Source organism: Xiphophorus couchianus, chromosome 14, assembly GCF_001444195.1.
Source record: "Xiphophorus couchianus chromosome 14, X_couchianus-1.0, whole genome shotgun sequence".
Lineage (NCBI taxonomy): Eukaryota > Metazoa > Chordata > Actinopteri > Cyprinodontiformes > Poeciliidae > Xiphophorus > Xiphophorus couchianus.
The window spans coordinates 8,122,635-8,146,267 of NC_040241.1; the positions used below are offsets into that span (position 1 = coordinate 8,122,635).

A 23,633-nucleotide genomic window follows, 5' to 3' on the forward strand; every position below is an offset into this window, starting at 1 on the left:
GAATGAACCAGAAACGGGGGAAACACTTCAGTCCAAACAACAGACACAGAAGAAAAAGAGGTAAATAAAGGGATTAAGGAGGACATCTACGAGTTTCTGAGTAGCTCTGAGACTTACTGTGGTAATTATTCCAAATCCCATCTGGATTCCATCCGTCTGATTGTGCTGTTATGTTTTCAGACTTTGTGAGGTTAAAGGGTATGAAACGGGAAAGAGAGAACTAGATGCTTGCTTTCACACTCGACAAACACAGAAGGCCTCTGCAGCCCACCTGTTAAACTATCACACTGGGTTTACTATATAAACAAGGGTTGCTTTCAAAGACAGTATGATGTTTTACAGTGTGGAACAATGTTGCTGCTTTCCGTTGACAGTGGAAAGTATCTTTAACCTTTCTTTAGTCTACTTTTGCATACATTGCATTCATAAGATGTGGAAATTATTCTACAATAACTTCCTTTTGAAGATTATTGACGGTATTATTAATTTAAGTCTGTGGCAACATTTTCACTTTAGTGTAGAAAAAGACATGACACAAGTACACAGTTTTTATCGCCTTAATTTCTCAAATTCTCTTGCAAACTTTAGGTTATAATCACTGGTAGCCATGTGATTTACCTCTAAATGTAGACATTTTTTGTGAGTTTTATTGTCTTATTCAAGGTTAAAATGTAATTTAGGGTTTCTTTAGGCATCTTCCACTCAAATACCTGCAAAAGTGCCCTTGTATTGCTTTATATGTTCCACATTTTTGTCATGTTACCACCATAAATGTAATGTGTTATTGGGACTGAGCAGAATACGAGCAATCCTTGAAGAAAACCTGTTGCAGGCTGTAGTAGACAATACTGGGGTATATGTGAGAAGCGACAATCAAATTGTCTAAATTGATTTATAATCATGTGTTACAATGGTCCAGTCAAAGTCAGGGGGACCCAAATGACATTAAACAAAATTGCTGTTCACAGATGTTCTTAATCTAATCAGACCTTTTACTTGTACTGAAAAAAGAACGGGCAAAGATTTTAGTCTAAATGCAAAAAGCAAGCAGTCACCTACGTCAAAAGACTTGTGACTGTATTTCAACCAAACGGTCATACTACAAAGTGTTGACCCACGACAAAGTGGGTCAACACTTTGACAGGAGAAAAAAAAAAAAAAAAACGCATTCTTTTCTTGAACTTGTCATTGACTGTATTTATATGTCACATAAAAACAGATTGTAGTTTGAAAAGTTCTAGGAATGCGTGCTGCATCGGACTATGTTCGTCGTTTTATTAACGTATCGGTATTGATCCCGCGGGTAAAACTGGGCTGACATTAATGACAGACGGTCATGTCCATCTTGTTGCCATTTGTGTGTGACTTTACGGTGTTTTACAGAAGCAGATAGGAAAGTAGCTACATTAATATTGACCATATATATTGTCCCAAAATTTTTATATTGGTGCATCCCTAGTATTAATGCTGTTGCAATTCACAGTTTTTTCCATTATTTGAAAAAACAACAGAATCCTGTCGGTAAGCTGCGTCTCTCTTGGACGTTTTGCCTGGTGAATACAACAAAGCAAGAAGTCCGGAGAACTAACATGTAAAAAATGACAAAGCTGCGGCCTCAGAACTAAAACATCTTGCTAGCAAGAACATCATTACTTAGAACTGCCTTTACAAGACACTCCCACTTTAATCCTTCAAACAAATACTCATCTCCAGCAGGGTTACATGTGTTACACTTTATGTGGCAGTGGAGACGTACATCGCAGGGCGCTGTTTCAAGCTGCAGGTCCCTTTCATCGCAGTCGGACTTTGGCGACTTCAGCGCTGCTGAAACCCCCGAGAGCAACAACCAAACCAAATGTTTTCACTCAAAGAAAGGAATACAAATCCCTCCGTGTGGGCAATCTAACGTCTTCAGGCTGTTAGAAGAGGAAAACAGCCCGACTGATGAGTCCCGTATGCGGACGTTCAGGACGTCACGCTGCAGTCTAGGAATTCCGCTGCCATTCCCAGGAATTTCTCTGTTTCTCGCCGCAATTTTCATTCCTCTCCTCTCTTTTTCATTTGGCCTAATGAGTGTTGACCCCGGAGACCTCCCGCTGAGAGATGCCAGCAGGGAAGCTGACCGCCCTCCGCGACAAACCGGCCTTCCTTCCAATCTCAGAGGTTTCACATGTAAAAAACGTTTTCATTCTGAGCGTGTCATCAAGTTGACCCCTCATGCAACAAACCTTTAAACATTAACACTTCAGTAACATTTACTCTATTTTCTCATTTTACATAGTCCGTTATGAGATTATCAGCTTCAGAAATGATTTCCTAATTCTGATGAATTTCTGTTCATTTCGACTCCAGTTAAAGTTTACAATCAAAGGATTGAATAATTTGCAGAGAATTAAGGAAGCATTCAAACACCCCCAGCTTAGTCCGCTTTAATCAAACTCTAGTCCATTTGCCTAGACAGTCCGGTTCAGTTGGGGAGGTGTGAATGCGCAATCGAACTCTGATGTGGACCAAAATAGCGAACTCTGTTCCGCCTACAAACCTCGGTCTTGGTTCGATTAAAGTGAAATCTAGTGCGGTACAAATGGATATGTGGATGCAAGCGGGCCAGATTCACTCCAGAATCAGGAAGTGGACTAGAACGCAGGACATTCTGGGTCAACTGAACCAAAACGAACGGAAGAGGAGGAAATGGTTTGTGGTCTTTTATCAAAGACAAAAGAGAAATCCTACAATTGCTAAAATCTGACGCTGTTTTATTTTAGTTTACATTTTGAGAAGGAAATTGCGCTCAGTGTCTTCAAGCGAGTGACTAACAGTAACTACATTCTTGAAGTTTTAGAAGAGACGTAATATCGTTTACGGAACAGGGTTTACCTTAAAACAGGGGTCTGAGATTACAGTTAGTACCTTAATATGTTGGTTTTTGTGATGTGGTGTAAAAAGACTTAAAATAAATCATGGTACAATAATAAATGTAGTTTTTATTAGCTTTCTGATGAACTTCACACAGAATGGATCTCTGATGGGACGTCTTAATAAGCAAAATAAAACAGCTCGTCGGCGCCCTCTGATGGACAAACTGCAAGAAGAGCCACAAGGAGGGACTTGGCGCTGTCAATCAATCTCCCATATGTGCTGCTCAATGTGCTAATGGTGGAAAAACTACTTAGTGTTACAGGAAAACCATTTAACCGCTGTCATAGATGGCTATGCTAACTAGCCTTAGCATTTGTGGCAGGCCATGTTGTGGTGAACCAGAGGTAGCTTAGCAAAGAGCAAAGCACCAGAGTGATTGACAGCAATAAGACCCTCCTCCTGGCTCTGATTGGTTGTTTCTGACTGAGTGGTGTAGTACCGGGAGCACTGGGAAAAGGTAGACGAGCTGAAGTCTTTTATTTTATTATTATTATTATTATTATTATTTATAATCAGTTTTATTGTTATTATAGTAAAACAGATTATTTTTTCACATTAAGGCTGAGTTAACGATACAGAACGACAAAAGAACAAACCCTTCGACTCGATCCCTACGCTCTACGGAGTAAATCTGCAGCGTTCCATGTTTTCTTGAAGGATATCTCCTGTGGATCTCGAAGAGGTTTACAGGACAAATTGTCCCACCCAAAGCCCTGCCCGGCCCTGCCCTCCACGGCACAAACCTGGAGCTCCCGTTCCAACATGTCCTTTTTTTTTGTTTTGTTTTTTTTCCCTTTCAGGGCTCGACATACATCACCGTTCGGTACGGTGTGTGGTAGCCACGGGCAACAAGAAAGTTAAGAGATGGGAGCGGCAGCAGAAACGCCTGAAAATGTGTAGCCTGGGGAAGGAGAGCCGAAGGAAAGAAGGGACGAGGAATGCTGGGACACATGGGTGGGTGACAGATCCAGTAACAGAGGAAACTTTACTGTGTCTTAATTTTTATTTAAGCTTCAAATTCACCAGAATATCACTGAAACTCTCTTTACAAAAGAAAAAAAAAAGAATACATTGCCAGACAAACAACTGAGCATGTCAGATTCTCATTCTCAAAACAAACAAAATAAATAGTGAATTAAATATCTAACAAATCACAAGAAAATAAATATAGTTCATAAATTACAGCAGACTTCTCAACCCTGTAAATCTGCACACCGACGGTGTCTCTGTGTCTGGATTAGTCGCCGTCTAAGCTTAATATTGAGGCAGGAGCCTCGGCTGTAGACAAAATACGCCTCTCCCTATCTGAAGATAAGAGAGGGAAGGGAAACACGGCACAGCTGTGCGACTGATGCTGCTGAGAATGTTAGTTTTCATTCTTCTTGCTCACATTCCCACTGGTGTGACAGTAGCAGAGCATATCTGCACCTGCTCTGTGTGGTGCATGGGCTTTCTTTTAAAGCTGCAGTTTTTACGCATTCTCTAAAACTGTCACTATGAGCTAATTTTCCAATTTCGTCTATGGCAAATTTGTTTATGTAGGTAGTCACCACACGTTTACAATGTCTACATTGGAATATTAGATTTTGATAGAAGAAATGGTTTAAAACAACACACTATTAGTGTAATTCTTTGTTGAAATGCCATGCATATGATGCAAAAATTTCAAGAAAAAGAAGAGGGGAAAAAAAAAAAAGCAAAAGGAGCCATTTCTTATCACCTTCACATAATAAAACTTTGCTCAATTCTTTAGCTTTTTTGGCCAAAATTCTTAAGCGGCACAGTGACGGGACTGAAGAGCCGCATGTGGCTCCGGGCCCCTGGATTAGGGTGATGGTTAAGAGGCTCGGAGCTCCTTTGCCAAAGAGAGATCTTCAAAGTATCAGTGTAAACATTTTTAAAAAAGTTGGTCATCAATTAAAAGAACGGTTCGACTAGCATAGTGTTAGTACGTATTTTTTTTGACTTGCAATATTTGAAGAAAATGCAAATAAAACGTATATACATAAAGAAAATAACTTTCAATCTACTTGTGACGTGGCTGATAATAGTTTTAAGCTCAGATTTAAGAGACATTCAATAGAATTAAAATGTATTTCAGTTAGTGCGTCCAAATCCATCAAGGTTCTCAGTTTACCTTCAGAATAAATGTTATTGCTATTTTTAAACTACTAAAATATTTCATAAGTGTATATCAACACAGAATGCGTCCTGGAAAACTTTTAACGCACTAAAAGACAGAAGCGGATTCATCGCAATCGATTTCTCTTCCTGCAGAAAAGTGGAGCAGATGCACCGATGAAACCGTTAGGAACTACATGAAACTTATTTTTAACTCTGAAGCGATAAAGTATAACACGGTGACATTTGGAAAGCTCTTTTATAATCGTAAAACTGAGTATGAAGCTCGTGCATCATATGATTCAGATTCGGATCGCTCCACAAGCTCTTTCTTGTTCCACAGACAAATGTGTCTGGTGGGATCTTAAGCAGGCAGGTCGCTGCAGGTTTTTTTGTTGTTGTTGTTTTGTTTTTGTTTAGCTCCGCCTCCCTGTTTCTTCCATACGCTCTAGATGCTGCTGCTAATAAGAAAAGACACACAGAAACTGGTAAAGGAAAGAAAATATGAGAGTTGTATTTGAAAAGCATCTTCAAAATGCTTCTTTGGGGTTTCTATTTAGTCTAGAAAACTGTGGGAAACAAAGTAGGGCCGAGCAATAAATCAGTTTGATCGATCAAATGTTTTGCTTTTGAAGATTTAATTTTAGGAAAAATCTGGATTATTTTTCACGAATGCGGTCCCTGGGTTTCCATAGTTCAGAGTGATGTCAGCACACCCAATTATTTGAACTCTGGATTCAGGTCAACTCACAGATGGGATGATTGAAATATTGTCTGCCATTTGTAATTTGTTTTTAAGAAAAGAATATTTATTAAAATAGAAAGTCAAGGTTTTTTTTAGGTCTGTACTACCATGCCCTAAAACAGAGTATGAAAAATTATTATTTCCAGATGTTTTTTGTTTTACTGTCATCATAAATATGGAAAGTCCTAAATACAAGTTAACCCCAGCCAGAGTTTCAAATAATTAGCACACGCTAAAATGTTGATGTCAAGTCAATCCACCCACAAATTATACTGAAAATGCTGCTTCTCTATGACTACCATTGATTTCTGCTGTCAAGTTGTCAACATATAAAGTGCTAAATCTGTGATATATAAAAGAAAAAGGGACACAGTAGTTTGCTAATTGTTGACGCTACAACAACAGAACAAGATCAGGAAAAACCTTTTATTAAAAAATGGGAAGGGATTGGGAAGTAGGTCAGTTATGCTAGCTTGACTTTGACAACTTTAACGTGTAGATGTGCTCCAGAATTTGGTGTGTTTGGATTCATCAGTAGAAGATTTGTTTAAATTGGCTAACCAACCACCACTGTGTTCAGGCGATCACTTGATAATAATTGCAAAATAAAGATGGCAAGTAAAAATCGTCTTTTGCCCTCCAGTGTTTTACAAATACGCACAATTTCTCCAGATTTCAGCCCTTTTATTTTCCCTCAGTCGAACACATTTCTACTCCCATACCATTTTTGTTTTGCCTTCTTTTTTTTTTGAGGTACACTTCACGTTTTCTTTTTATCGGGTTCATCCATCGGGTTCATCGTCCCCCGCCTCGATTTTTTTCCTGTCTTCTCTCTAATCTGACAGACGTCTCAGATCTTGTTTTATTTTGATCTCAGGGCTTTTGTCCAGAGAAGATGAGGAATGCCATGAATTCACGGTTGACACAAACACATGAAACCAGAATCACACAGACAAAGGCGACAAAAACGTGTGTCTACGAACTGCACCGTGTTAGTGATGCAGATGGAAAACACTTTGTAAAGGAAAAGCCCTTTGCAGTCACACTACACCACTTTGAAGACACGTGAAGTGATATGCACCACTCATAATGATATATTTTTTAAAAAAAGTAATGGTCATAAAGTCATAGCCTGCCTTAAATCAACAAAAACATGTAACCTGGAGAAAAGAATGAACTTAAAACGGCACTAGTGGAAACGTTAGCACCTAAATAAATACAAAAACAAGCAGCAGATCACTTAGATTTATTTCCTTTATCCTGCTGCTGTTTCTGCGTCACTCGACAAGAGGGAAAAATGCTCACACACCACACACACACACTGCGACCTGCTGAACATTATCCTTTAGATGCTAAAAGGCTTAGTTGCATACCAGCAGGCACACTGACCCGGGATTAATTGTGAGCACTTGAGCAATGCAAACATGCACGTTTGCACTTCTGTGACTGCGAGGACCCTGATGAGACACTGAACCGTAACAATTAACACGAATCCAAGACTAAACCTGGGTACTTATCCAGAGATTCTAAAGGAAAGTTTTAAACATTATTTGGAGATGAAAATAAAACAAAGGAATGAAAATGCACAAAAATTCCCCTTCTTGACATAAAGAACAACTAAACAGCTCTGAAGTTTTCCCAGTTGTTGGGGAAGACCACAAGAAAGCTACCAAAAGAAAAATGGCTTTAAAATCTGTTAACTGAGTCTGTTGGATGTGTATTTGCTAGCTTAGCTTTGCTAACAAATCAGCTTTTTGTTTAGGGGCTGTTACAGGGCCTACTTTAAGTATATTCTTGATTTACTAGCTAATTAAACCATTTCGACCCCTTTAATGTTGCATTTACAACTCATTTTACTGTCCCCTAGTGGTAACACGTTATATTAAACAGAAACAGGAAAAGTCTGTTCCGACTGCAAACAGTGAAACACCATTGATTAGAATGAACATATTTGTGTTTCTTTCTTTCAAAATGTCCCCTAATGGCGTGGACATAGATGCTAACACAGCATGAAGCATATAAAGAAACAAATACTCTGTCTATGTGGCCTTCAGGGAAGCCCTGAGACTTTCTCAGTGACGTGATGACAGAAACAGGTGTTCACAAAAGCGGCGCGAGGGGAGCGGAGCGCTAAAAACGAGCGAGGGGAAAACGGGAGCAGAAGAAGAGAGAAGCAGACGCCATTCCACACTGTGAACGCAAAGTAGTCAAAACAGCTTTATGCACATTGAAAGGAGCCAGTTGGGCACCCATCACTCTGTGTATTGTTAGTTATCGCAGTGTGTCATCGGTATCTGAGCTCGTGTGAGATGCACTGAATTGTGGAATGGAGGTAGGTGGAGGACGCCATCCCACCTTAACTGCTCTGGTAGATGGATGGAGTTGTTAGCTAAAACATTAAACGTTCTCTCTGTGTGACTCATGATTAGTTTGTGTGCTCTGGTCTCTTTTTTTTTTTTCATGTAGCCATGGCAACAATAAACAAAACAAAAATCTGGATTTGTGACGCATAATTCCTGAACTTGTGGGATGTAGCTTGGTTTGCAGGGAATGTGTTTACAGACGAATCACAAGGTTTCTTCTTCTTTATTAGCATAAAAGACGAGTCACTTTCAGATTGAACCCCATTTATTAAGCCACATGACTTTTGTACACAGCTCCTCGCTGCGTATTAGTAAGATACTTATTTGTGTTTCACTTTGAGATGAATTATTTATCTTGACCCACTGCACCTTAGCTAAGCGCTAACAGGCTAACACTGACACTGTATGCTGTTGAAGTTGAAACAGATTGAATAAAGCTAATAGTTAGCCATTTTTAGTGTCATTGAGGTGTTTAAAAATTAAATTGGAAAAACATAACAGGATTAAGAAGTTTTTATAAAACGGAACAATTTTGTATGGCCCTATGTCAACTTTTAGTTTGGGTTGGTACTTTTAAACAAGCTAGGTGCGAGAGTACAGCTGATAACAGGGAGGCTAAATGAATTAAAGAAAAGCTGCCCCGTCTTATCCTGATGCGCTTTCAGTCTGTCACATGTAGCATGCAAGATTTATAAATGTTCATCGCCTTTTGGAAATCTGATGGCTAAGGTAAGAGTCTATGCACAGAGACTGCAGTTTGTAGTTGCTAATGCTAATTGTGCTAATTGCTAATATAAGATGATGAAATCTCAATTCAAAATTTTGTTTTACAGCTACTCACACACTTGTTGTGACACAACCTTTGCTTCTAATCTTGGCAGAGGTATATAAATTGTTATGAACCTGCAATAAATTATCATAATCATTAAATATGACGAGAAGGCTAAAATGAAGCGTGAGAAGAGAAATTTGAATCAGCTGAAATCAAAGCTGCAAATTTCGGACTCATTTTTGGTCTATGAATATTTAATTCTTGACTTCTATGTTGCTATACGGTGCACATTACATCAAAAACGTATTCTGTTAGAGATCGCAAATGTTGCATTTCTTCAAAAATATCTTTCTCTCCAGAAAACTGCCGATATTTATTCACACAGAGTTTAGAAAAATATAGTTTTGCTTTTTAGTGCGCACGACAAACAAAATAATAATAATAAAAAAAATGCAATATGCAGCATGGATTCCATCTACAAGTCAAGCCATTCCACCTTAAAAACAATGTGCGCTAACAAAGACTGAAACCTTTTGTGGTATGATTATTCTCACAAATATCAGTGATATTTCTAAAACTCTTCAGATTAGTTGCAAGACTGACTGCTGTGTAACAAATAAATCTTTTATGGATGCAAACTCGACTAAAAACACCTGTTTAGAATTGTATTTGAAACGTAATCAATTACAAATTTATTAATGGAACTTGACTTAATGTCGTGTTTTGATTGTTGATTCTATGTTGCATTGTGTTTCTTTGTTTGATATGATGTAAAACACGTTGAAATGCCTTGCTGCTGAAATGTGCTATACACATAAAATTTGATTGATTGATTGATTGATTGATTGCTGCTGGAGATCCTTCATCTCCACAACAACTTCGTTAGCAAAGCGCTTCGACACCTGGAACGAAGGGCTGAACATCAGTGATGAAGACAAAAGACAAAGCTTAAAAATAGAGGAAAAGCTACAATTCAAAACACAACGAAACGACGCAGTTAAACAGAAAATCAAGATCAAATCAGTACCAATAAAAGTTAGGTGAAATCAAGACCGGTGAAGGAAAAATGCATTTTCAGAAGGGTTTTAAAATTGGACACTGTTGATTGTGTAGTGGCTAAAACATACCATCACGTCTGCACACGCATTCGGGACATCACATGTGCAGAGAGAAGTAATATATGCAGTTTTGGAAAACTAACCCAACTTCTAATGGCACAGTAATGTATCGAGACCCGAGACGTACGTGTGAAATGTAGAATGTTGAACTTGCTGTTTTGCAGATTACTGAGAAAGTTCCTAAATGTCACCTCTACGTGCAAAAAGGCAGAAAAACCCTAAGGAAAAAAGAGAAGCTTTGGGGTGTTTAAAAGACCATAAAAGGCTGATGTAATAAGAAACTGAGTGTTATGTCAATTCTCAAACTTAAAAAAGAAAAAAAAGACACCGAAGCGGCAATAATAACGTCTGATGCCTCAGACCCCAAGGATGTAACGCGAGACGGGGCGGTTTGCAAACGGTAATAAAGAGGCGCCGAGTGACGCAGCCTGATCTTCTGCTAACAAATAGTCGGTAATAGTTTAATTCTGCCGCGGGGGGAGACGCATACGGCATTTTGTATATTTGGCTCAGGTTTAAGCAGGAGAAGAGAGGAGTAGACATCTGTAGATCACAGACAGATAGATTAAAAACCCTCTTTTTTTTTCAGGGGAAAATATGCAAACAACTTTTCCTGCTTACAAGGCAAATTTACAAGGCATGCTTTTTCAGCGCCGTGCCTTAGCTGCTTATCTGTTTCATTCAGATATTTTAGATAAGTTGCTCCGAAAGCTTTATTGGCCGTTTCCTTCACATGTCCTTCATATGTTTTGTTTCAGTTTGACCTGAGGCAGAGCTTTAGACACCAAAGGTCCGTTTGGAGGAAAATTGAAACACAAGAAGTCAGAGAGTGGAGCTAAGGAGAACAACATGTCTTATGACTGACTGTGTGTAGGTGGACTTGTCGGTCAGCCCATGGATCGGAGTTGCGCCCACACACACACACACACACACACACACACACACACACACACACACACACACACACACACACACACACACACACACACCACACTCAGAGATCGCAAATCAGAAGCAGGAACAAATCCAAGCTTCAGCAAAAGCTAAAACTGCTGGGCTGGAGTCTGGATGTATCTGCATAAAACACTAAAAATAAACCTGCCAGAGATAATTACGCTTAACTCAGCTCGGAGTGCAGCACGCAAAAGAGATTAGCAGAGCAAAGTGAAAAACAGAGCTCGCATTTCAGGATTAAAGCTGAGCTTGACAGGCAGTGCATGTTTCTGCAGCTTTTGGTGTTTTTTTTTTTTTTTGTTTTTTTTTTAAAGTCTGAATCCGTTACAAACTGTAACGGCTTTGGCTTTTCCATTGGCTTAACGAAACAACACCAAAGAAGAAAAAAAGTCAGTCGCACTGACATGGCGTAGGCCAAAACGTTTTGTTTGCTTTGCTTTCCCGACTGTACCTCGATGGGAAGAGGAGTCTTCTTGCAATACTAAAGTTGCGGGTGCGATTCCCGCCCCGAGTTGCCTACTGATCTGCGTGTCGGTGCGTGGATGTGCGTTTGTTAGCGAGCGACGTGTTTGAAGCATATGGGGGAGGTATGAAGCGATCAAAGAGGAAAGTTGCTCGCAAGATGCGATGGATTCAGACGGAGATACAGGTTCCCTCATGACGACAGTATATTCCTCCGTGAGATCAGGATATTTCTGCATTTCTGACAGCTTTTTCTCACTAGCGTGCTAATGGTCGTTTCAAAATAGCACGGTTCTCAAAAGGAGCAATGGATGCCACTTCTCCAGTGGCTGGGTCGCAGGTATCGGCTTTGTTTTGCTTAGGAGAGAAAAATAATCTAGCAAAAAATCGGCCGTTAATCATTGGGCAATGTTAGATGAGGCTACATTTTACAGGTTTTCTTCAGAGTTATAAAGCATACATTTACTCATCTCGATTTCATAAAAGCTCCTATCTATAAGTTTTACTACAGGTAACACAATATACTAAAATAGAAACAAATTATAACTCACTCATGCAATTTAGTTGTACAATCACACAGTGTTTACACAGGCCATACTGAAATTATATCTGATTTGTGGGATGTTTTTGTGGACCTGTGTGATTTAGAGAAACTATCCCCCCGGCCCACCACTGATCATTTGACGGAGTCTTAAATAAAGATGATTAATTTCATAGGTAGCATTTTATTTGACAGGGTGCGCATAATAAGACTGACATGACACTGTCATAAACATACCACCTGTCATGAACATGAAGGAGCCTTTATGAATGTCTGAATGTTGTCCTGAAGTGTCGTTTGGTAAATAATGACACGTTTAATGCAAAGTTGCTCTAAAAGTTGTATTTAAAGTCCATTAAAACTGTCAACTTTACATTAAAGTCATTATTTCCAAAATATCTCATTATTTTGTGATACAATCTCATTATAATGAGAAAATTTATTTAATTTTTTTAACAGAGTGGCAGAAACAGGCTTCCATATGCAATAACGTTTTGATTCTTGGTAGATTATGTATTTTCATACTTTTCTCCCTTGTTTTTTTTGTTTTTTTGTTTTGGTCCGGTGAAGGAGAAGATACTATCGTGCCACAAAACAGTCATCTGAGGCGCAGGTGCAAAACACACGAGTGAAATGCTGACATTGTCTGGTGGTATGTGTAACAGAAAGCTAGAACTACGAACCGTCGACAGACTGATTCAACAAACAACACGAGTCGACCGTATTGAACTTATTCAGTGGAGCAGATGTATTTTGACTGATTGCAAGGGAACACTTCACCTCAGCAACGCATTTGTTTGGGTGGGAAAAGGGGAAAAATAGCCCATAAAGGTTTATAACTTCGGAGTAACCATTTTGGAGAATGCAGATTATTTGGTGTGAAAGCGAGGGTGTAACTTTGTGTTGCAAGTTGGTGGGGACGGGGAGGAGCGGGGGGCGCTGATGCACTCACAGTTACTGGAAGGCCTTTTCTTTTTTAGTGCTAAAAATAAAGCTAAAACTTAAATGTGAATGCCATGCAGTCTTATTCAATAAATTAGGATACAAGTCCTGATCAGACTTGTCAGATTAATAGTAACTTTTGAAAATAATCTTTTTTAAACATACTAGAAAACATAAATATGCTAACACGTATGTAATCTAATTAATCTATATAATGTCTTTCACTTGGTGATGGAATTACTAACGAAGGAACTTTTCAGTCATTTTCTAATTTATGGAATCAGCCTGTATTTGCTGAATTTTTGCCTACAGTAGAAAACAGTTTCACAATTCAGTAATATTTTTTTGTGAAAAATTATCACATAGTTGCCTTTTATTGTCTGATTTTATCAAGTGATAAAAACATCAACAACATGAGATTCTGTAACAATCAAAATGTTATAAAACTTTTCAAAATCAGAATAAGTAACTTCTGTCTAAACCAAATGAATCAAACGTTGTATTTTTCAACTATGTGATTCTGACTCCACAGCTGTCCCTCAGTAGGTTGGCTAAACCTTTTGTCCTGCTGATTTACACATAGCAGATGAGATATGATGTGTCTTTAATGTAGCAAATATTAAAGACACAAAACCTGTTTTGGGTTTGGTTGGGGAAGTTGGTGAGTAGAGTGACCATCGATGTTACTGGATTCTATAAAATGTGGCTTAAAGCTGAGATGCTGATGTTTGAATAGGTAAAATATATATTATCTCTGCTAATAAATCTATAGTTTGGTTTCTGTCAGTTCTAGAAACAAGAGAACAAGGCGAATTTCAAGCAGTGACAATTTACCATCTTTATAACGGTGAGTAGGAGAATGCAAAGTTGACAAAAAGAGACGTGGAACAGAATTAGATTAAATGGAATTATTACTTTGCAGAATATAAGAAACCTGCAATGAAGATGAGCTCGAAATTAAAGAAATAACAGCTAATTCTTTAAATGACAGGGTGTTCATGCAGCAGCTAGAAGCAGAGAAGGAAGAAGTGTCTATACTGCACTGGGATAATTAGCTGTCTAAACATTTGGTGTTAGTCTTAGCTCTCTTTTGTCCACCTGCTAATACGGGTGGCATCCGCAGTTCATTGACACCACATTGTGAGTCTTAACCTCTAGGCTAGTGATCATCAAATGGTGGCTCCACAGCCCGTGAGTTCATCTCATCCGGCCGGCAACATTGTCGAATTATGCGCTGTGCAGTGGAAATAACGTGTAACAGTGTTTAAAATGGATTAATGACGTGTGCCTTATCTAGTCTGAACACTAACTACACCACATGATGACTTTTTAGCTCTGTTTGGAATGCCACAACTAGCTCATGTTTAAATATACATATTTTTGTACCCTCCCGTGGTCTTAGCGCAGCGCTCAGGAGGAGTGCGGCAGATGTCACAGCCGGACAGCAGGGAGTTGTCCCATTAGACCGTCAGTTCCCAAAACCACACACAAAAAAAACCAAAACATTGTAAAGGCGCTCGCGGGGTCAATACTACCCTGCTGAACCGCGCAGAGTAAAAAGTCAAATGGACCTCATCTCTTATAATTGTGGGAGGGTTAATAATATTTGTTTCTTTTAATGATCTTTTCACATTAGACTTCTAGATTTTTTTCTTCGAAGCTGAATTCAAACAATCAAGTGAGTTGTTTTTTTTTTTTTAGATTTATTGCACATTTATTTTTAATTACAAGTCAATTACAGGTGTGGTTTTGCTGCACTGGTATTTTTATAGTGAAACTGGCTTGGAAACATACAGAGCCCTCTAGGGGACATGGGAAATTTCTTTTCTTTTGCGTTCCCTCGCAAAAGGTTTTGCATTCCCTCGCAATAATCTACTGGTCAGTTATGCAGCATAATTGAATGCTGTAAGCCTTTCTTACGGTGGCCGTCGTACTTTCTGTGTTAATAGAAGGTTATGTAAGGTTTTTCCATGAATGTTAATATCTCCTTGTGAAATATCTGACAGTGTACACCTTTTTCTTTAGGATAGAAAGGCACCACAAACCTATGATATAAACAGAAACCTTCCATAGGAAAGAAATAAAAATACATCCAAACTATTTGGACTATTTCTGAGTTATTATCGCGGGTAATAAATCATCTGACAGTTTTGATTGTGTCTCTGTTGTGTTTGTAGTCTGAATGGTTTAAAGAGCTGCTTTCAGTGCCGCTCCATCTTAGCCTTAACAGACATAAACATGCAGTAAAAAAATCGATTTTCAATCAGTGTTTTGCACCAAAGAGTTAATAATAATAAATATGTTTTCACTGAGATGGGGACAGATGAGATTCTCCGAGTTAACCCAGTGCGGCCCTCTACCACCATTAGTTTGCCGTGTTTTATAATAATAAAACGTGTTTATTATTATTATTATTATTAAGTCTTTGGTACAAAAAACTGATTGAAAGTTGATTTATTCACTGCATGTTTATGTTTGTTAAGGTTGAGATGGAACTGATCATGAAAACGGCCCTTTAAACCATTCAGACTACGAACACAACAGAGACGCAATCAAAACTGTCAGACGACTAATTACCCGCAATAATAACTCAGAAATAGTCCAAGTTAGGATGTATTTTAATTTCTTTCCTACTTACCAAAAGTTTCTGTTTATCTCATAGGTTTTTTGCCTTTCTATCCTGAAGAAAAAGATACCAAACTTCAGATATTTCACAACGAGATATTAACATTCATAGAAAAACCTCACATAACCTTATATTAAAGCAGAAAGTACGGCGCCCACCGTAAGAAAGGCTTACAGTATTCAATTATGCCGCAAGAAACTGATCCCTGAATATTGTGAGGGAATGCAAAAGAAAAAAAAATATTCCATGCCCCCCCTAGAGGGCTCTGTAGAAACCAGCATTATCTCTTGGAGCTCATCCATCCATCCATTTTCTAACACCCCTGTCCCTATTGGGGTCGGGAGGGTCGCCGGTGTCTATCTCCAGCTAACGTTCCGGGCGAGAGGCGGGGTTCACCAGTCTGTCGCAGGGCAACACAGAGACAGACAGGACACAACCATGCACACACTCACACCTAGGGAGAATTTAGAGAGACCAATTAACCTAACAGTCATGTTTTTTGACTGTGAAAGACCCCGTGGAAGTAGAAAGACCCCGGGCCGGGAATTGAACCCAGGACCTTCTTGCTGCAAGGCAACAGTGCTATCAACTGCGCCACTGTGCAGCCCGCTTGCAAACATGTCTGTCAGTAAAATGACCAGACAGCTACGTAACAAGCTAATGTAAACTAGTCAGGCTCTCTACTTGTGAGGAAGGAAATAAAGCACTTTTGTTTAGCATGATAAACAATTTTAATATAAAAGTACTGAAAGCGCATTCTAGATTAGATTTGTTCCAAATATTTGTTTAGATCTTTCTCAACTGCATGTTGGCTCTCTTTTGGTTTAGCTGGTGGTAATTTTAAACGGCATTAGACAAATCAAATTAAAATATCTGTAACTAATGATTAAAAACCATAGGTTTGTGAATGTGGAACAGCTGACTCTAATTTAAACAACAGTGTGATCACACTTTCAAAACCATGAGTATTTGGCTACATACTTTTCTGGGTGGTTGTAATAGATATTGGTGAGATTGTGCAGACATGAGGCTTTTCTGGTCATTTTCTCTGGAACAAATTGGGGAACTACACCAAAAACTGAACATATTTCCAGTAGCAAAAAAAAATCCTGACACCTGCGGCGTATCTACCAGAGAGGTAGCACCCATCGCTCCTTTTGAAAACAACAGTAATTTGGAACGAACATTAGCAAGCAGACAAGTAAATACAGGAAGTGAGCGGCTGGAATGGGCTAGCCTCCAGATGTATTCCCGAAGCAACAAGCTAACAAGAGTTAGCATGTCTGCTTGCTAAGAGCATAGGCGCTACAGTTAACGAAACAAACTGAATGCCTCGAAAAATATTTTTTAAATCTAAAAATGAGATAAAGTGCCAACTTTATTAGCATTATTAGCATCTTTAATACCATAGCTACATTTAGCAAACGTAGGTTTATTCTCTGTAGCTCTTCAGGTTTTCCACCACTCTTTAAATTAGCTGGCTCTGCTGCTTTGGGTTATGATGTGATTACAATCCCAATTTCAACCGTGATCTTAAAATTACTCAAACTAAAATACATGTAAAGTTATTATAGCTTAAAATATTAACTAAGAAACACCAGGAATCTAAAACAATGCGGGCTAATGTCTATTCTACCTTTAACGCTATGTAATCTGGTGACGAAAACAAAACCAACCCCATCAAGTCAGAGCAACAAAACGTGTTCATAGAACTTGCAGGGAATAAAAGATGAGCTTTGAAAGTGTTATTTACAAGGTAAATTTCCAAGGTTATGTCTATACATTAGAGTCCTGTGTACACAAGAAGGAGGAGGGTCATTTGAAGGCAGACAAATAAAAAGCGTTACCAGGAGACAAAAGAAAAATCATGAAAAAACAAACAAACAAACGAGAAATGCGGTAAAAAAAAAGAGAGAGAATGCACAGATTTCCTCCTCTGCTGCACTGGAAGGCGTGCTCTGTTATCTGCTGCATACGTCGCAGACATATCTCTGCCCGGATGTTATGACTAAGCTCCCTCACCTCACAAATGCAGTCAGTCGACCTCTTCACCCTCCCTCCTCCTCCTCCTCCTCTTCCTCTACCTCAAACTCCACCTGGGCACCAGGTCACGTGTAAAGGTGAGGGAACCCATGACGGGGCGTGCAGCCAAGTGTGTGTTTGTGGTTTGCAGGGCATGACGGGTTCAAAGGAAGAACCTTGGGGTGTACATTACAGCTGAACTCGCTCACCTGGCGCTGAGGAGATTCGTATCGAAGCCGGCTTTAGTTCTCAGAGCACAAGTGACGCGTGACGCTCTCCTTTTACTACAACTTTTATGTTATGAAATGGAAAGGAAACAAGTCTGTGCAATTTTAGAACGGATTTGTTATGAAAATCTGCTGAAACAACATCAGCTTTTTCAGTTTGAAGTTTAATGGGATTTCCTCCTGGAAATTGATATATCTATCCGTAATGCCATATATATCAAAGTATATGAGCAATTACTTAACTTTTTGTAGAGTGAAGTAATTTGGCGAGCTTTGATGAGTATTATACACACAGCCAGCCGCCACTAGAGGGAGTCAGCGAGACCACCGGGGGAAAACTCCCTGAGTCAGACTCCCTCCATCTCCTCCTCTGTAAGATGGGTTTCTCCTTTACTCACACTGGATTCAAGGTCTGCAAATATATTTACTCTGATGAAAATAAACTCGCTGATACAGACAGTGAGAAAGCACATGGCTCAAACATTTGTTCCCAAGTCCAGCGATGCACTTTCACTTTCAGTCCTGCTACATTTTTTTTGGTTTGTTTGTTTTGCCCCCCTTTGCTTTAGCATCATCTTCTTCACAACCCATAATCTTGTGAAAGCGACACTCAACCTTTTATCATAGCACCTCTGTTATAACAGAAACAGTAATAACTACGATGAACATCATTTCTTGTTTTCACCTCAGTGTTACAGCCTATGTTTATGGAGAATAATACATTTAAAGCAGATCTCATTCAGCTATTTTTATTTTAAATTTTTTTTTTAAACCTATAACCTAAAAGCTGCTTTCTGGTGATTGCTCTGAAAGGCCCGCATACATTAAGTTAAATACACCAAGGCAAATCTTGAAGATATTTTTTTGTTTTTTTCAAAAGTTATAATTTAAAGCTAATTCAATCATTTCTGCTAATTTTACCTTTGCCGACAGAATATCTCACACACACTGTTAGGTGCTCGTGAATAGAGTTGATAGATACAAAATAAAGGATTTTTCTGTCCAGTCACCTTCACCCTGTTTTAGGGATCCTAAGTCAACATCTGATCACAGGAAAGCTTTACATAATTGTGACTAAAATTAAATATTTCAGAAATATTTAAATGAGAGTTTTATACCAAGGATCAAGCATTGCAGACAAATTGCGTATTGCATGTTCTGTAAACAAGCTGATGCTTCAATTATGGGGGATGCAAGAAAAGTCTGGGATGAGTTTAAAAAAAAAACAAGAACAAGAAGGAGCAGAAACGAGAGCAAGCCTGATTGGACAGAGCTGGATTATGGGCGGGATTATCATCCAGCAGAATCTCTGAATTATTAATGAGGTGTGAATATTCAACATGTGGGAAAGAGAGAGAGAGAGAGAGAAAGACAGAGCTGCTGAAACATTACATGAGAGGCATTCAGTGATTTTTGTCCTCAGGGTTTCAAGAGATAACACACACCTGCGTCTGGCGAGAACTGAGTCTTTATAGGAGCGACTACGTGTGAGGTTGGCGTAAACTATGAGTAAACACAAACGCCTCCTGAATCCAGATCATGTGCAGGGAGGAACTTCAACCAGATGTCGCGTTTAAGATGGCAGGGGCGGTCAGATTTTTTTAGCGTCTGGGGCAGGGGCGAATTTAACGGGGGGTTCAGGGGTGGGCAGTGACCCACCCTGCAGGCTCGCTAGCTAGCCCTCTAACTGATGCCTACTTTGGCTAAACAGAACTGAATATTGCAAAGAGAGAATTAGCCTCAACTAGCTAAAGTTTCAATTTATTCATCGCCCAACGAATACACACGTAAGATACATGCGTCAAAAATGCTGCGAGATTAGGAGAAAATTCAGGAAAGGATCACAGTTGCTAATTGCTAATACACCTCTTACACCTACGACTTTCAGTGTTTTCATATGTGGCAGCCATATTGGATACGGAGTGGCTTTCCCAGTCAGAATTCAGACTTCACACGAGTTCTTCTTCTTCCATTTTTGACAGGGAACTTGACAAATAGGACTTCTACATTCAATAACCTAGAAGTTTTGACCCAAAAGTGCCCCTTTCAAAAGTTTCTAGAGCCAGCCCTGGTCCAAACAGAACGAAACATAAGCATTTGAACACTTTGGGGGGGAATCATCAATATTTGTGCTTCTTTTTTCTTGGACGACGACAGGATTACGCACAGCAAACCTGCTCGTGCAGACGCTGTTATCACTGACAGAGCAGGAATGTCTGGAATCGCATTTTTTCCCCCTTATTATTACAAAGAGCAAAGGAACAACCCGCCACATTCAGCCTTTTTAGATTTTATATGTTATTTTAATTTTTTGTGCCGGAATCTTTCTCACTACGCAGAATTACATGCAAGCTGCAAAAAAGAAAGAAAAAAAAGAAGAAGTGTGAATGTGGGTGAGAAGCTCTCTGGCTGGCTTGTTGCTGCAGGTTGCCTCCTCTCCTCTCCTGTTCGCAGTCAGAGCGCATGCAGCCGGACACAAACCCCCCGGTCCGGGTTAGCTGCCATGAAAGCTACAAAAGCAAAGAGGTTGCTCTGGTGGGGAACAAGCGGTGCACCAAATGTTGGGGGAAGAAGTGCAAACGCGCCGATTGCGTGCTTATTAATGACATACGAGCATCGCGGACGCTTGTTAAGAAGCAAGTCTCTCTCTCTCTCTCTCTCTTATGTTTCTACATTTTTATCCGGACTCGGTTGGAAGCGGCGGAGTTCGTCCCGGCGCCGGCTCGGTGAGCGCGGCAGGTCTCATCATGCTGCGTGGGTCCTGGGCCCCCACCACCACCACCAGCACTCCCACCAATAAATAAAAAACAAAAAAAAAAAAAAAAAAACAAAACAAAACCCAGAATCATATTAATAGTAAAAAAAAAAAAATCTGTGCAAGGAGGGAAAATCAACCCCCCACGAACAAAAAGCGCACTTACCGCAGAGTCGGATAGTTGTATGGTGGCGTACAGTACGAGCCAAATCACAACCCAGGCAGGCTGTCGCAGGCGCCTCAAGCCTCTAGTCATCTTCACGGGAGTAAAACTGCGATCCACCTGCGTTACCGATCACGGACCCGTCTCTCTATGTGCGTGTCATGTCTCTGTGCGCCAACTCCGTCTGCAGACTCGGACGCAGAAAGTGTGAGCAGAAAAGGCACTCACTGCCGCGGCTGTTGCTGCGCTCACAGAGCGAGAGATCCTCTGGCACGGTGCGCCTCTGCAGTTCACCCTCCCACCCCTCTCCTCTCCCCTCTCCTCTCCTCCGGTCCCCCTTCCCCGCTCTATTTCCCTCCCCTCGACTTGCAGTGCAAACTTGCCCACCCCGGATGTGCGGCGACTCCGACACTCTTGAGCGCAGTGATTTGTGCTCCGCGTGCATCTGCAACGGGAAAAAAAAAGAGTGCAAAAATAAAAAAATATATATATATCTATATAATCTAATGCAAAACGTACTTTCAGGTGCGGATCATTCAGTTCAGATCGGGTTTCCTTTCCTTTCAAATGAAAAGAAACTAACTTTATCCCTGTCCGGATATGCGCGGACGGATACCATTTTGCGCCCAAAAAGATCTGCGAAAAAGAGAGAAAAAAAGAGAAGTGTCTTGACATTTTCCCTTTAATTTTTCTGTAAGTCTGGGCATGTTGCATTCCTGTGGGATTTTGAAAGGTCACCCCTTTTCCACTTTTGATCCTTTGCAGGTGGATGTGGATGACACGAGTGACAGGTGAGCTGAACGTCTCTGGGAGGCGGCAGCTCGACGAAATCACAGCGTGAATCATCAGATTACCATCTGTTTGCTTGCAGGTGAAGTTGGCCGCTTCGGTTACAGCTTCATCATTTACGAATCAAAATGCAAGACTTCATGGCCAAACGTTCAAACTCTCCAGATGTTTTCTAATTATTGGTTTTCCTTTTATAAAAGGACAGAACAGAAAAGAAAACAACACAACATGTTGGTTCGCTGCTCTCACTTGATGCGTTAAGCTTTTGCAGTCGTTGCATTTTTATGTGTGTTCAATACATTCAGCTACGAGTTTACTTCACACAGACTGTCCGAGGAGGAAGCTAGCTGCGCTAACGAGGCAAAAAATCGAGTATGAACAGACATGTACTCTGTTAGTGGGTCAAAAACAATAGATAAAGTAATAAACACAGTCAATTTTAATGGAAAAGCTGCATGTATGTAATAATGTGTTTAATCACGATCTAAAGATGCCAACTGTTTCTGAGCAACTCAGGTTTTCAGGGAGTTTTTTCCCCCCCACAGCCTAGAAGTGTAGAAACTCCCATCTGTCTCCTCTTGTTTAGTTCTAGTCCAGTGAAAACAGTCTGAGTGAACATCTCTGATGGTCTGTATATGGGATAGATCTACCCTGTTTACAAACAGGTGGCCAGTGCAGCTGCCTGTTTTTTTTTTTTGTTTTTGCGGAGACTATCAAATTAAGCCTGTTGACGATAAAATCAAACAGTAACAATGCTTTCTTATCAGTATTATTTTGCCCTTAAATTGCTTGCGTTCGCTGTAGGATTTAGCACGACGATCTTTCACTTTAATAAGAGTTTTGGGCACCAAAAACGGTGACCTCTGCTTCCTACTCATCCATTTATTAATATCATGACACAATGATTCAAATACGGTAATGTGGTGACAAAAAACATTGGATTTGTTACATTGGCATATGAAAGGAAAGAGGTAATGCAGTGGGACTACGTATGTTGAAGTAAAGTGGCCCCAGAGTACAGCCTTGAGGAACCTCACATGTGATCTTGTGAGTTTACATTGTTTTCGATCCACATTTTAACTCGGAGTTAGAGCAAATGGAGACGACTCACATAAATATGACATCAGTGAGCTAGAAAAACGAAAAAGAAAGGACAAAAATCACCAACTGAGATCCTGCTTTACAGATGAGCCATTATTCAGATTCAGGAAGGAGGACGACGTCATCAGCGTAAAAGATACATCAACAGGCTGTTAAAAACGGCGTTGAAGGCTCAGGTCAAGATGAATAAAAATAGAGCACTAGAGCTAAAAGAGGACTGTTTGCAACTTGAGTAACTCACCATGGCTATGCGTGGAGTGCAAACAGTCCAGGCTCCTGCCTGCTTCACAATTAAATCACGATAACAGAAAGAAAACTATTTTTAAAAAACGTTTTCATGTGCTTTTTTTCTAGCCTTGCTAGAATTTGTGCAACACTAACATATATTAAGTGATAAAGAAAACAATATATACATTTAAAATAAAATAGTCTGTAGTTTTATCGCAATGCAAAAAAAGTTTTGGCACTTTTTTTTATGGTGATAAACGCGTAGATCGGCGAACCTGTCATGATCTGTGTCTTTCTGTGTTTATTTAGAGTTTTCTGTCCCCTTAAGTCTCTTCGTTGTCCTGTCCTCCCCTTGATTGTTCCCAGGTGTGTCTCGTTTCTATGATTACCCCCAGTGTATTTAGTGTCACCTGTGTGTCTGTTCTTTGTCGGGTCCTTGTCGTTACTTGCCGCCCTTGGCGTTTGTCGTGCCGTTCCTGTGTGCCCTGTCTACCTTTCGTCCCTCGTTAACCGTTTGCTACCGGCGTCGAGCCCTGGCTTTAGCTCGGCCGTGCTGCCCGGCTTTGGGACTGTTTTTGGACTGTGTGTTGCCTTATTAAATTCCTTATTCATCATACCTGGGTCTACAGCGTCTGCCTCACCACCATCCACACCACTTTCATGACAGAACCACTGCAGATGGCAGAGAGAGTTTCAGCTTTGATTTCAGACTGTGTGCTTTTGCATTCTCGGTTATGGAGGCGCTGACATGTGCGTCAGTGTGTGTGTCTGTGTGCGCGAGGAGG

At 40.0% G+C, this 23,633-nt stretch overlaps 1 protein-coding gene and 2 long non-coding RNA genes across 4 annotated transcripts in view; 1 reads left to right on the forward strand and 2 right to left on the reverse strand.

The window, feature by feature from the left end:
• Positions 1 to 21,017, reverse strand: part of col4a5 (collagen, type IV, alpha 5 (Alport syndrome)) — a 57,777-nt gene extending 36,760 nt beyond the window's left edge. The window contains exon 1 of one of the 2 annotated variants that reach the window (XR_003598267.1): positions 20,734 to 21,017. Coding sequence is in view for 1 of the 2 variants with exons in the window: in XM_028038931.1 (XP_027894732.1) it covers positions 20,734 to 20,823 (90 nt within the window). In the remaining variant the exon portion in view is untranslated. The remainder of the gene's footprint in view (positions 1 to 20,733) is intronic. The other variant, XM_028038931.1, reaches the window with a different exon arrangement.
• Positions 1 to 22,169, forward strand: LOC114157784 (uncharacterized). Its single transcript, XR_003598269.1, has 3 exons — positions 1 to 60; positions 21,496 to 21,601; positions 22,065 to 22,169. It is a non-coding gene; the product is annotated as an uncharacterized LOC114157784 (long non-coding RNA).
• On the reverse strand, positions 22,059 to 23,633 carry LOC114157786 (uncharacterized). The gene is made up of 2 exons (XR_003598271.1): positions 23,519 to 23,633; positions 22,059 to 23,123 (listed from the first exon to the last, which is right to left on the reverse strand). It is a non-coding gene; the product is annotated as an uncharacterized LOC114157786 (long non-coding RNA).